The sequence below is a fragment of the Hyla sarda genome, chromosome 5 (genome assembly GCF_029499605.1).
Source record: "Hyla sarda isolate aHylSar1 chromosome 5, aHylSar1.hap1, whole genome shotgun sequence".
Lineage (NCBI taxonomy): Eukaryota > Metazoa > Chordata > Amphibia > Anura > Hylidae > Hyla > Hyla sarda.
The window spans coordinates 55,119,832-55,133,373 of record NC_079193.1 but is presented as its reverse complement, the minus strand read 5'-3'; the positions used below and the strand labels follow the sequence as shown (position 1 = coordinate 55,133,373).

The following is a 13,542-nucleotide window of genomic DNA, read 5'->3' as shown; positions in this document are numbered from 1 at the left end:
TTTAGCACCTCAGTCTCCCCTTGCAACATCTGCGGCCTACCTCCAGCATGGAGTGCAGTCCGGAAGCCAGCTCCACCTCCTTACCCGCCGCCTTCAGTGACCAGATCTCCCACGATCCTGAAGCCCCTTGTTTGACCAGAAGCTCCAAACTATCCTCTGTGCAGTGACAGATCTTCCTGGTGCATTGAGGAAAGCCATCACTAAGGTCTGAACTGCTCCTTTTCCCCTACAGCAATGCTCATAGGTTAACCCTTCAGTTGCTGTCCCCTATTTTCTCCGGTGTTAACCCTTTAGTTGCTGTCCTTTCGCTCTTACCCTGTTTATTTTTCAGGTGCTGTCCCCAGTTAACTTTTCATGATTCGGTCCTCAACCCCTTCCTGGTCCCCTCCAAATCATTTTATTTTAATTTTTTTACTACAATTAAATCGAACCAATGATCAGCCGACTAATCAATTTTTACAAATAATCGGTAGTTGTAGCCCTAGACTACCTTTGTGATAACTGTTTAACTTTTATTTTTTATGTTGAGGACGTAAAAGTTGAATATTTGATCAAATGCAAAGGGGGAATGCCATGCACCCTAGGGTATAGGGTAATCGTAAAAACTTACAGATTCACAGCAGATCTCAGGCCAACCCCAAATATTTCTGTTTTCAGGAGCCAGTAGCTGAAAGGAGTATTTCCCTGAGCGGATGTCAGAAATCTCTAGGTTTTCGTCACTGCAGTTGTACTGATGGTTACATTGCTGATCTTCTGATGTAGAATCATACCATAAGTAATCCACTTTATAGTCAGGCTGGACCAAGAATTGTTCGCCTGATAAAACACAGGACAGTGACAAATGCTGTTCACCTTCACACAGATCCTTGGTCTTATTTTGAGAATCTCTAAGAAGATTTTGCATCAAGTCAAGTACACACTCCTCATTACTTTGTTCTGGTTCATTGCTATCTGTAAAGCCTGCGGACAGTGTGTGGATCTCATATGATGGAGTAGCAGCATACTCATCTACCTGGTCCTCTTCATAATCATGATAGGGGACATTCATTGTACCCAATTCCGTAAAGCCACCTTCAGTAAAAGGCTGTGAGGCTTCAGACATTAACAGATCTTCATTACTGTGAGTGACAAGACTGGTGTGGTCCTGTGACTGGTCTGAAATGTCACACAGGATCCTGTTTTCCAGGCAAGCGTCATAGATTAGTTCACCATCAGTAGTGTTAAAGACAGGACTGACAAGCTTCTCGTTTACCATGTCCCCAGAATGAGAAGATGCATTCAGTTCCTGGAAATCCTCCTTCGAACTGTTAACAGGAGAGATATCAAAATATTCAACAATGAGAGGACTACAGCTCTTACGACTTGTGCCCGATAAGTCACTGTCAGAGTACCCGTTAATTATTGGCTTTGCACGAGAAGAATCAGACGTTAAAGCATCTATTACACAAACTTTCACAGCTTCCAACATGCTAGCGGGGCTACTGCTTTCATTATTTTCTATGTGGTGTGAACCATTACTTCTGAGGTGAGACGAAGCACAGTCTGGATCACATTCTTTGAATTGAGGAGAAGTACCGGTACATGCTGAGAACTTTTCAACAAGATCTATTACATCAGACTGCTCTTTAGAGATACAATTTGAAGAAGGATTCTCTGTAGTACGGTCCAGCTCTGAAGTTTCAGTATGTGTGTCTATAGTAACTAAGAAACCGGCAGTGTGATTTTGTTTATCAAGAGGTTCCGCACAAACTTCTCCATTACTTTGTTCATCACTCTCATTCCCATTCAAGCAGTTACTAAATTCCTCCAAGGTAGGTGGACAACCCTCTGTATTTTCAGATTCAACTATATCAACAATACTGTTCTTCCTGCAGTACACAATAGAATTTTCTTCGTGTTTACTAGATATTGGGGAGTCATTGATAACATGATCATCCACATGTTCTTCCAAGAAATCAACTTCAAGACTCTGACTCAAAGATTTATTACAACCCGAGTGTGAAGTGTAACACGCGCTTTCAATAGGCGATTCTGTGGTCCCATAAACTTTGTTTGAGAAATCTGATGCAGTTGTTGGTTCCCCTTCAGAAATCTCCGGTTCAGTAAATGGCAACTGAACTTGGTCAACACTGGTTTGTTGCTTTATTTCATTTAGTTCTAGCAAAGCTGTAACATCAATTATGGTTTCAGGAATACATTGTCCAGGTGGAGTAAGGAAACGTAAGCTTTGTTCCTCAGTTTTGCAATTTATTGGAACAGTATCAGTGGGATTTGTCAATGAAATGACAGGTTCCAGACAACTAGTGTTAAGAACACAGTCATGAAGTTCATTCAAGTCTTTGGTTTGAGGTCCAAGTGAAAGTAAACCTGATGGAGCAGTGTGAGGAAAACCCTCGGTCTCATCTGAATAAACTCCTATAGGCTTGTGATTTGGTACACAAAATACATTTTCCATCCCAATATCCGGAGAACTTGATGTGTCGTACACGCTTTCAGCAGCAACTGAATCCTTATTGGGTATCTTATGTTTCTCAGAAACATCTTCATTTATATCCTCCTCCTCTACTAAACAGATGCTGTAGAACGTGTTAGTCCTTAAATTCGTCACCTCTGCATCACTTTGACAAAGCAGGTTTTCGTTTATTTGCTTTCTTGCTGAACAGAAATCCAATAGGCTCCTATCCTCTGTAATATCAGCATTTTCCTCGTCTTCGCTCTGTGTTAATACGCTCTGCCATGCTTCCTGGCCGCCGGCCAAGTAGTTTGCTTTTAAGGAAAGAACTTCCTGTGAGTTCTGCTCTGGATTCACTGACACTTGATCCTGTGAGGCATGGTCATGCAGAGGCCATGCTTCTCCCATCGTAGTGTTAGAGACCAGAGCTGTACAATTGCCTGTATTTTCTATAACTGTGCATTCATGCTCTGAGGTTGGTTTAGATTCTACTTCTCTCTCTTTCTGCAAGTGATTGTATTTAGACATAACATTTAATTCATTTATGGGATTCAGCAAGTTCACCAACCTGGTTTTGCTAGATTTCAGCATTGATCCATTGTGCTCGGTGTTATCCATGCTCTTGTAGGAGGGATACGGGGAGCTCTTAAACAATCCATTACTTGTCAGCCCTGACTTTACAGAAGTTGTTGAGTTTTCTGACCCAGAGACTGGAAAAATCCCTTGAAGTGACGCGTTCTCTCCTGCGTGCGGATCTTGAATTTCACTTTGCGTAGTAGAGTTTTTCTCTAAATCTTCACATGATGTTGAATCGAACAAGCTGGTCCTTTCAAGGCTTCTGCGTGGGCATAATTCTTTGCTAAAACAGCAACCCATTGTAAAACCATGCTCTGCTAGTGCCGTGGCTGATGCTTTAATGAATCTACTATAGGAATCAGTACAGCTGGGTATAGGCCACTACCCACAAGTCAAAAATAGTAACTTCAGACAGACAAATCAAACCACATGCTATTGTCACTCAAATTACAATCCAAGACACTAAGGCCTCTGTATTGAGGAGATTTGCCAAGGCGCAGGCCAGCAGCTGCCAAAACCAGAGGGTTACTTGTTTAACTCTTACGTGTTCTATATAAACTGGGGGATGGTGCAACTTAGGGACAATAGTGTTATTTTAACAAAATTTCAAACTAGTTTAATATAATTGGCTGCCGAACCTTTTACACATTTGCCAATAGAGCAATGCAATGATCCCCAGTCTGTGGCCTTCCAGCTGTTCTAAAACTACAACAACTCCCAACATACTGAAAGGTTTATTTTTTTTTTTTTAACAGATGGAAAGTCACAGACTGGGGATTATTGAAATAGGGTAAAGGGCTGTGAGGTTGAAAATATTCACTATAGCAATGTCTTGTTAGGTCTTGTGTAGCAGTGATCTTTCAGATGAATTGGATAGTTGCAAAATCTCTGCAAAAAATCTGCCTTTTGTGACACAGTATATACTCTACATGTGAACATGTTCTTAAACTGTAATCTTTGTTATTGTATTTGGTGGTCACATCAGATCAAGGTTTTGCAATCATTGAGAAATAAAACTATGGCTATTAATTATGACACCATTTGGCACAAGCCCATGAAGTAGCTATGGAGGTGAAAGGTCACTCAGTGCTTAATGGAGTAAGCAAGCACTAAGGCTAATGTTCACATTGCAGAATGTCCACAAAGAAAATCTGTGAGGACATTCTGCAGACAGTCTCCGGAAAACGCAGTCTCAGACGGCAATGCATTCCGTGTTGAGTCCACAGAAAGAATGGAAATGTCCATTCTTTCTGTGGACACTGGAATTTGAGGCAGATGTTTCCAGGGCAGAAATTCTGCTATTTATACATTGCAGCAGAATCCCATTGAAATCAATGTGACTATGCTGCTGCTGAATCTCCATGCTGAATTCCAATGCGGAATTAAACACAGAAATGCTAAGGTGTGAACATACTGTTAAAGGCGCACTCTACCCTCACACATCTTCTCCCCTATCCAAAGGATAATTTGACATAAGATGTCTGATCGCAGGGTCCAGCTGCTGGGACCCCTGCAATTTCCACACAGCACCCGGTTTCTGAGACAAAGACGTGACTTCACGCCACCCCCCTCCATTCATGTCTATGGGATGGGGCGTTTCTCAGACTGGAGCAGCACCCGGCACAGAATGCCAGGTGCTGCACTGTAGGGACCCCCCCGATTAGACATCTTATCCCCTATCCTTTGGATAGGGGATAAGATGTCTAAGGCCGGAGTACGCCCTTAAGGCTTTAAAAGGTATTAGAATTTGTTCCCCACTAAAGTACAGCCCATGCCAACCTTTACAACAAAGTAATTTTCCTGTTCTTTCCTTTATAGGGGGAAAGAGAGGCAGGGAAATCCACAAGGCAAGTGGGCTGTGTCTGGTGTTCATGGGAATGAGCTGCTATACCTGATAAAGCCCATGGACATGAGGAATGCTGTTGGGTTTATTTCTTCTAACAAAGACTGTAAAAAAAAAAAAAAAAAAAAAAAAAAAAATAAGTATCACCTTTAGGGTACGTTCCCACATTCAGGATCATGCGCAGATTTGATGCGCTGGATTTGTAACTGCCGATTAGAAGCTGTGCTAAGTCATTTAGTTTACATTGAAATCTCCAGCAGAAAATCCTGTGCATCAAATCTGCGTACGTGTGAACGTACCCTTAAACTATAAAGTAAGCAAGGACATCCACAGAGGAAACCAAAAACTTTATGATGAGGAGGAGAAGTAGTGGGGGGGGGGGGGGTGTAAGTGGGGAACTAAAACACAAATCATATGAAAATGTAGAAATACAAGAGGTGGTTATAGTAATGTATAGCACCAATATGTTAGGCGTTAACCATGGTAGCATGAGGGATTTAGAAGAATATGGTCAAATTACACTGACACCCGAATTGCACCTGTCATATGTTCTCTATTTCTATCAGTCCACAGCACTGCTGCAAGATAGCTATCACCATAAATAGGCTTCTAGATAAGGCTATGTTCACATCTGAAACTAGCCCTTCAGTTGTAATATATAAATCGGAAAACTGGCTAACCAGTATGCAGACACAACATGGTATACACCCACTAGATCCATTAGCTTCAATCGACTGGACATGTATGCAAGTGCTTTTCTTATATGAAACCCAAAAGCTCATTTGAATATCAAAATAAAATAGAATATTAAGAAATGAAGAAGAAAATAGAGGGGAGAGCACTCCTGGTGTAGATACAGCTATTATGAAGGATACATCCGCAAGGCAGTGTAAGGATCCAGCAAGATAATTGACACCTGTGGGGTGCACATAATAGAGCAACAGTAAATGCAATCCACCAAACAAAAGAACGATAGCATGCACTCACCACATAGACTGTATCTAAGCATCCGGAGTCACTGGGAAGCATCAGGGAAGACGCCGAAGCGCTCAGAGGCTACGCCGGTCGTTTCACGCAACAATGCGCGCTTCTTCCGGCCTCTGAGCGCTTCTGCGCCGGAGGATGCGCGCAGCTTCTTCACCTGATGCTTCCCAGTGACTCCGGATGCTTAGATACAGTCTATGTGGTGAGTGCATGCTATCGTTCTTTTGTTTGGTGGATAAAATAGAATATGCTTGCATGTGTAATGAACACATTTACTTTTAGACTACGTCCAGTCGTAAGTAACTTATGCTTTGGTCACTTCTGTGGCGGAGGCTCCATTCTGGGCCAGAACGGACACTAACTGAACACAACGGATCCTACTGGCTTTTATAGGGACTGTCATTTTAAAGAATTCTAACAGTCTGATAACAGTAATGATAAAAACAAATAATGCATGCAGTGCTTTTTGTCCGGTTATTGAAAAGGATTCAGCAATAAGGAACCCGAAAGGAGCCTTTGAGAGATGGGAGAGAGAAGACAAATACTATCTATTATGTAGGTATATATTTATTTTAGGGTAGAGCAGTGTTTTCCAACCAGGGGTGCCTCCAGCTGTTGTAAAACTAAAACTCCGAGCATGTACGGACAGCCTCTGGCTGTTGGCATTCTGGGAGTTGTAGTTTTGCAACAGCTGGAGGCACCCTGCTTGGGAAACACTGGCATAGAGATACAGGAACCTCATGCCTCCCGCAATGCAGCCAACAGGTGCCCCACTGAAGGATTGGTCACACACAGAAAAGTGGTAAGGAGAAAAGTGGTTGGACCTAATGGCAGTCAGGCTACCTCTGGCAAGAACATGGAGGGCTGTTTGGCCTCCCCAAAGAAATGCCACCCCACACTATTACTGACCCACCGCCAAACCGGTCATGCTTGAGGATGTTGCAGGCAACAGAACGTTCTCCACGGAGTCTCCAGACTCTGTCACGTCTGTCACATGTGCTCAGTGTGAACCGGCTTTCATCTGTGAAAAGCACAGGGCGCCAGTGGCGAATTTGCCAATCTTGGTGTTCTCTGGCAAATGCCATACGTCCTGCACGGTGTTTGGCTGTAAGCACAACCTCCACCTGTGTATGTCAGGCCCTCATAGAGTCTGTTTCTGACCGTTTGAGTAGACACATGCACATTTGTGGCCTGCTGGAGGTCATTTTGCATGGCTTTGGCAGTGCTCCTCCTGCTCCTCCTTGCACAAAGGCAGAGGTAGCGGTCCTGCTGCTGGGTTGTTGTCCTCCTACAGCCTCCGCCATGTCTCCTGGTAGCGCCTCCATGCTCTGGACACTACACTAACAGACACAGCAAACCTTCTTGCCACAGTTCGCATTGATGTGCCATCCTGGATGAGCTGCACTACCTGAGCCACTTGTGTGGGTTGTAGACTCAGTCTCATGCAACCACTAGAGTGAAAGCACCGCCAGCATTCAAAAGGGACCAAAACATTAGCAAGGAATCATAGGAACTGAGAAGTAGTCTGTGGTCACCATCTGCAGAACCACTCCTTTATTGGGGGTGTCTTGCTAATTGCCTATAATTTCCACCTGTTGTCTGTTCCATTTGCACAACAGCATGTGAAATTGATTGTCAATCAGTGTTGCTTCCTGAGTGGACAGTGTGATTTCACAGAAGTGTCAATGACTTGGAGCTACATTGTGTTTAAGCGTTCCCTTTATTTTTTTGAGCAGTGTATGTTAAAAATAAGTTCTAACACAAGAACTAACAAAAACTAGAACAAAGTGTAGGATACTTGGGGAGCCAATGAAATAGCCTCACACATATTAGCTTTAGATGACGAATGTTAAAGAAGTTATTCCTGATCTACAGGATAGGGAACAAGTAGTTTATCGTGGGGGCACAACTTCTGGGACTCCAACCGATCAAGATAACAAAGGTGCATTGTTCCCCAAGTGAACAAAGTAGTAGCAGAATTGTGCATGCCACGCTCCATCCACCTTTATATGGGACTTCTGAACATAACAGGGCAATGTACTCAGATATGTTGAGAAGTCCCAGTCGAGCATATGCACTGCCATTCCATTTACTCAGTGTACAACTGATCTCAGTTCTCGATCAGTGGGAATTTCAGTTTTCATTCATCCCGATGATAGGGTATAACTTAATCTTATGATAACCCCTTTAACAACTAGCCTCATGGCCAAACACCTAGTCTAAATATTGTGCCTCTAAGGTAACTGGGCATCCAGCTTAAAAGGGTATTCCAGGCTTAACTAACTAACAACTATCCTGCCCATTATGAATTATGCTAGTTCCATAATTACTTGCTATACAGCTCTGCCTTGGAATGTCTTTTTCTTCATTATATGGTCCCCCCAGGTTTAGCGTTTCCTTTGAGGTCCTCCTGATGACGTTCGTCTCACAATCCTTTGCGGCTCGAGGCAGCAGCTGGTATATGGGGGCTTGGCTATTTCTTGTATTTCCTCAAAAGCCAGCCCCCTGAACGTTTGAGGTCCATCTGTATGTCCTGACGTTCCAGCGTCCTGTGATCTCGGCAATCTGCTGAATGCGGTAACGCAGGGATCACCGCCGATGGACTGCAACGGGCTGGCTTGTGAGGAGATACAGAAATAGCCAAGCCCCTGTATAACAGCTGCTGCCTCGAGCCGCAAAGGATTGTGAGACGAACGTCATCAGGACCTGAACGAAAACACTAAACCATATAAAGAAGAAAAAGAAGACAACCCACGGCAGAGTGGTATAGCAAGTAAATGTAGAACTAGCATAATTCTTCATAATGGGCAGGATAGTTAAAAGTTAGTTAATCCCAGAATACGCCTTTAAGTCCACTAAATATGGCAAACTTACAACAGGGATTTTTACGGCACTTGATCCCATAGCAATTCACTAAAACGTGTTAGCTTTACATACACAGGATCCACGCACCGACAGAACTCGCCACACATTTTGAGGCTCACAGTAATAAAAACAGATAAATATGCAAAACATTATTTCAGTGTTGTATCGGACCTGGAGGCTCACATAGGAACTGATAGGTTATTGCTTATGCCTGGTTTCACATGCATTTCCCAATGATCCAGAAAAGGACCTTTTTTGTTTGGATTATGAAGATATCCAGACCAATGAGTGCCAGCATAATGGGATTTTATTGACTATGGAAGAATTTCAGACACATAAAGCTGTACTTACAAGATGTGAACTCTCTTTGGCTTCTTGGACTTGCTGTACCTGCGGTTCAGCCACAACTTTAGTATCCTGATCTGAAGTCATGAGCCGTCTGCTTCTAGGCTCCTCAGAGAAAACGAGTCACCCTAGAAAGCTGCAAGGAAATCCCAAAATTATTTTTTTTTTTTAGAAAAGTCATTCACCAATAACATGGCAGATTAGAACAGCAGACAGGCCCACACTATATAACATTTCAATAAGAGCTAAACTAAATTTTTGCAACACAGTCTAAAAGAATGTTTAAGGGCATTCCCAAACCAGAGTAAGGGTCTATTCCCACTGCGGAATTTCCGATTGCAGAATTCTGCCTCAAATTAAAGCCCATAGACTACTATGGAATTCCGCACTCCCATTCACACTTCTCAAATTCTGCAAGCGGAGTTTCAGAAGTGTGATTGGGAGTGCAGAATCCCATAGAAGTCTATAGGCTTTAATTTGAGGCGGAGTGACGCAAGCAGAAATTCCACTGTGTGACTAGACCCTAAAGGAACTTGCAATTTAGAACAACAAGAAAAAACCCTGGTCTCTAATGGCAGGAAATTCTCAACCCCAAATGCAGTTGTGCATTTACACTGGGGGAGCAGATCCTGCGCTTGTGGTCCGTTGCTAAGGGCAATCCCCAGCATAAAATGCATACAATGGAGGATGCCTGCAGCAGACTACAAGTGCCACAATGGCATCCTACACCAGATGAAAAGTGTGGACGTGTAACATATAGAATAATACATAAATTTAGGTGCATTACTGTGGTAGATGTAGACAGTAACATACTACTAAGCCTCAAAATTATGTTAAAATTGAGACATTAGGCAGTATATCCTCATATAAAGGACATAACTGAGCCCGCACACCAACAACAAGGTTTCTCAAGTGGCACGGGACCTAACACTAAACCTACCTGTACCGTATGGGAAATACCAGGGGCCAGTGGGCAAATACAGCAGCATTAGGTCCAACTCACAGCCTGCTCCCAATTCACTCCAGTGTGGCTAAGCACACATATAATGGGAGGAGGGCTATGAGCCCCACACAAGTAGGCCAATATGTTGCCGACCTCACAAGTGCACCAAAATGATGCCTATAATAGTGATTAAGGCGCATTCAATTTGGAGTTTATACACCTCAAAATATAAGATTTGAACAACATGGGGGGGAAAAAAAAAAAAAGTCAGACCTAATGCTGCTGTAATTGCCCACTGTCTACATCTACCACAGAAGTGCACCTAAAATATATGTTACACATCCACACTTTTCATTGGGTGTAGGATGCCATTGTGGCACTTGTAGTCTGCTGCAGGAATCCCCCATTGTATGCATTTTATGCTGGGGATTCCCCCTAGCAATGGACCATAAGGGCAGGATCTGCTCCCCCAGAACTGCATTTGGGGTTGAGAATTTCCTGCCATTTGAGACGTTTTCTTGTTGTTGTTCAAATTCTTATTTTTAGAGGTGTATAAACTCCAAATTTAATGCGCCTTAATATTATAGGCAGCATTTTGGTGCACTTGTGAGGTCGGCAACATATCAGCCTACTTGGGTGGGGCTCATAGCCTTCCTCCCTACTCCCATTATATGTGTGCTTAGCCACACTGGAGGTAACTGGGAGCAGGTTGCGAGTCGGACCTAATGCTGCTGTATTTGCCCACTGGCCCCTGGTTTTGCCCATACGGCACAGGTAGGTTAGTGTTAGGTCCCGTGTTAAGATACACGTTAGCATTTGGTCCTGTGAGACTCAGAAAAATTATGGTGTAACTACAACTTACACCAAACCTCAATGTTTTTTGGGGGAACAGAGTTTGTTAGAATTTTTGCAATCACTACAAGTTGCCAAGGACCTTTTTGCTCATAAGGTATCAGTAATGTCACATGTCCGTCTTGCGAATGCTACGATTTGGGCAAGCAGATTTTGCAATGGTGTCCGAACCCAAGACAAACTCCATTCACCCCTGAATTAACAATTCACTAATCAAACCCAGTTTCCTGTTCTTATTCCTAGCTAAATCCATTTCCTTCGTGAAATTCTGAACACAGTATAAAAAGTTTCTGCGCCAAGTGGTCATAGTTTTCTCTCTCCATGGATTCTCTATCAGGAAGCTCTGGCTTTCACCGAAAGAGGGAGGAGGTGTCAGGACTCATTGAGAGGGGGAGGAAGCATTATCTGTGCATATATCATACTGAAGGCTGAAATTTTTAATGATTTCCCAGCAAGGTAACCATCAATTTAATACACAATAAGATACTACTACTCTAATAAATTGGAAAGAGGTAGAGCGGAAGTATAACTGTTATTTGAGTAGGCTAGATCCCATCCAGACTGGATAATACTGGGATTATATAGGCGGGGTAATTCATTGCTCATGCTAACCAAACATGTGCAAAAAATCCAGCACTAACCCCATGTAGTCAATCCATCCTCCTCATGCACAGACCAGCAGCTCAGACCCAAGCCTTGGTAATGCACAAAGTTTGGTCCAATCCAGCGAGTTAAAAGAATTAAACTTTAGTCCAAAGATACATGGACATTATGCATTCTTTACAAACGGTAAAGCCATATATTTGGTATCGCCGCATGCAGAAATGACCAAACTATAAAGTTTTATCTAAATGTAGTTGTATATATTAAGGGCTTTGGGGGGAGATTTATCATAACCTGTCCAAAGGAAAAATTGCTGAGTTGCCCATAGCAACCAATCAGATCGATTCTTTAATTTTTAAAGAGGCCTGTGAGAAATAGAAGTGATCTGATTGGTTGCTCTGGGCAACTTTTCCTCCAGACAATTTTTGATAAATCTCCCTCCTTTGGGTTTAACCCCTTACGGACTCCGCACATTTTGGCCTTAAGGACTTAAAATTTTTACGTTTTCATTTTTTCCTTCTCGCCTTCTAAAAATCATAACTTTTATATTTTCATCCACAGACTAGTATGAGGGCTTGTTTTTTGCGCGACCAGTTGTCCTTTGTAATGACATAACTCATTATATCATAAAATGTATGGCGCAACCAAAAAACACTATTTTTGTGGGGAAATTAAAAAGGAAAAACACAATTTTGCTAATTTTGGAAGGTTTCGTTTTCACGCCGTACAATTTATGGTAAAAATGACATGTGTTCTTTATTCTGAGGGTCAATAAAATTAAAATGATACCCATTATTACATACTTTTACATTATTGTTGTGCTTAAAAAAAATCACAAACTTTTTAACCAAATTAGTACGTTTATAATCCCTTTATTTTGATTCCCTCTAACGTTTTTATTTTTCCATATAAGCGGCGGTATGAGGGCTCATTTTTTGCGCCATGATCTGTACTTTTTTTTGATAATAAATTTTTTCTAATTTTTTTTTTAATAAAATGTATTAAAAAAGTAGCAATTTTGGCCTTTTTTTCGTTCACCGTACGGGATCATTAACATTTTATTTTAATAGTTCGGACATTTACGCACGCGGCGATACCAAATATGTCTATAAAAAAATTTTTTAACGCTTTTTGGGGGTAAAATAGGAAAAAACGGACGTTTTACTTTTTATTGGGGGAGGGGATTTTTCACTTTTTTTTTTACTTGTACATTTTTTTACACTTGAATAGTCCCCATAGGGGACTATTCATAGCAATACCATGATTGCTAATACTGATCTGTTCTATGTATAGGACATAGAACAGATCAGTATTATCGGTCATCTTCTGCTCTGGTCTGCTCGATCTCCAGACCAGAGCAGGAGACGCCAGGAGCCGGACGGAGGAAGGCGAGGGGACCTCCGTGCGGCGTTATGAATGATCGGATCCCCACAGCAGCGCTGCGGGCGATCCGATCATTCATTGAAATCACGCACTGCCGCAGATGCCGGGATCTGTATTGATCCCGGCACCTGAGGGTTTAATGGCAGACGCCCGCAAGATCGCGGGCGTCGGCCATTGCCGGCGGGTCCCTGGCTGCGATCAGCAGCCGGGATCAGCCGAGCATGACACGGGCATCGCTCCGATGCCCGCGGTTATGCACAGGACGTGCGTCCTTAAGGGGTTAAAATGTTTTCATACAAGCAGTGTGTGCAAGTGCTTGCATGTCCAGGTCTATAAGAAGGCAAAGCCTGTGGGCTGTGTCAGGTCCCTGCTGGTATCTAAACTTAGATTATGAAATACCAGTAGCAATATCAATAGGCAATCGAAAAACAGAAGTACTTTCTTTCAAAAACAAATCCCCGTCTGTCTCCAGGTTGGGTGTGGTTCTGCAGCTCAGTTCAATTGAAATGAATGGAGCCAAGTTGTAAAACCACACCAAACCTGGAGACAGACAGGGAGCTGTTTTTAAAAGAAATTAGCTGTGTTTTTTCTATTCCTGGATAACCCCTTTAAGACTGTGTGCCAGCAGTCAAAATGCTTCAGCGTTGCTAACAGGTGACATTACTGCTTGTCCCAAAAATATTATGTCAGTGTATT

The 13,542-nt window shown here is 42.6% G+C and overlaps 1 protein-coding gene across 4 annotated transcripts in view; it reads right to left on the bottom strand.

The window, feature by feature from the left end:
- The window catches only part of LARP4B (La ribonucleoprotein 4B), a 93,786-nt gene that overhangs the window by 45,788 nt on the left and 34,456 nt on the right, over positions 1-13,542 (bottom strand). For all 4 annotated transcript variants that reach the window (XM_056519528.1, XM_056519527.1, XM_056519526.1 and 1 more), the window contains one exon: positions 9,072-9,201. In XM_056519528.1, coding sequence (XP_056375503.1) covers positions 9,072-9,152 — 81 coding nt within the window. In that variant the 5' untranslated portion in view covers positions 9,153-9,201. The remainder of the gene's footprint in view (positions 1-9,071; positions 9,202-13,542) is intronic.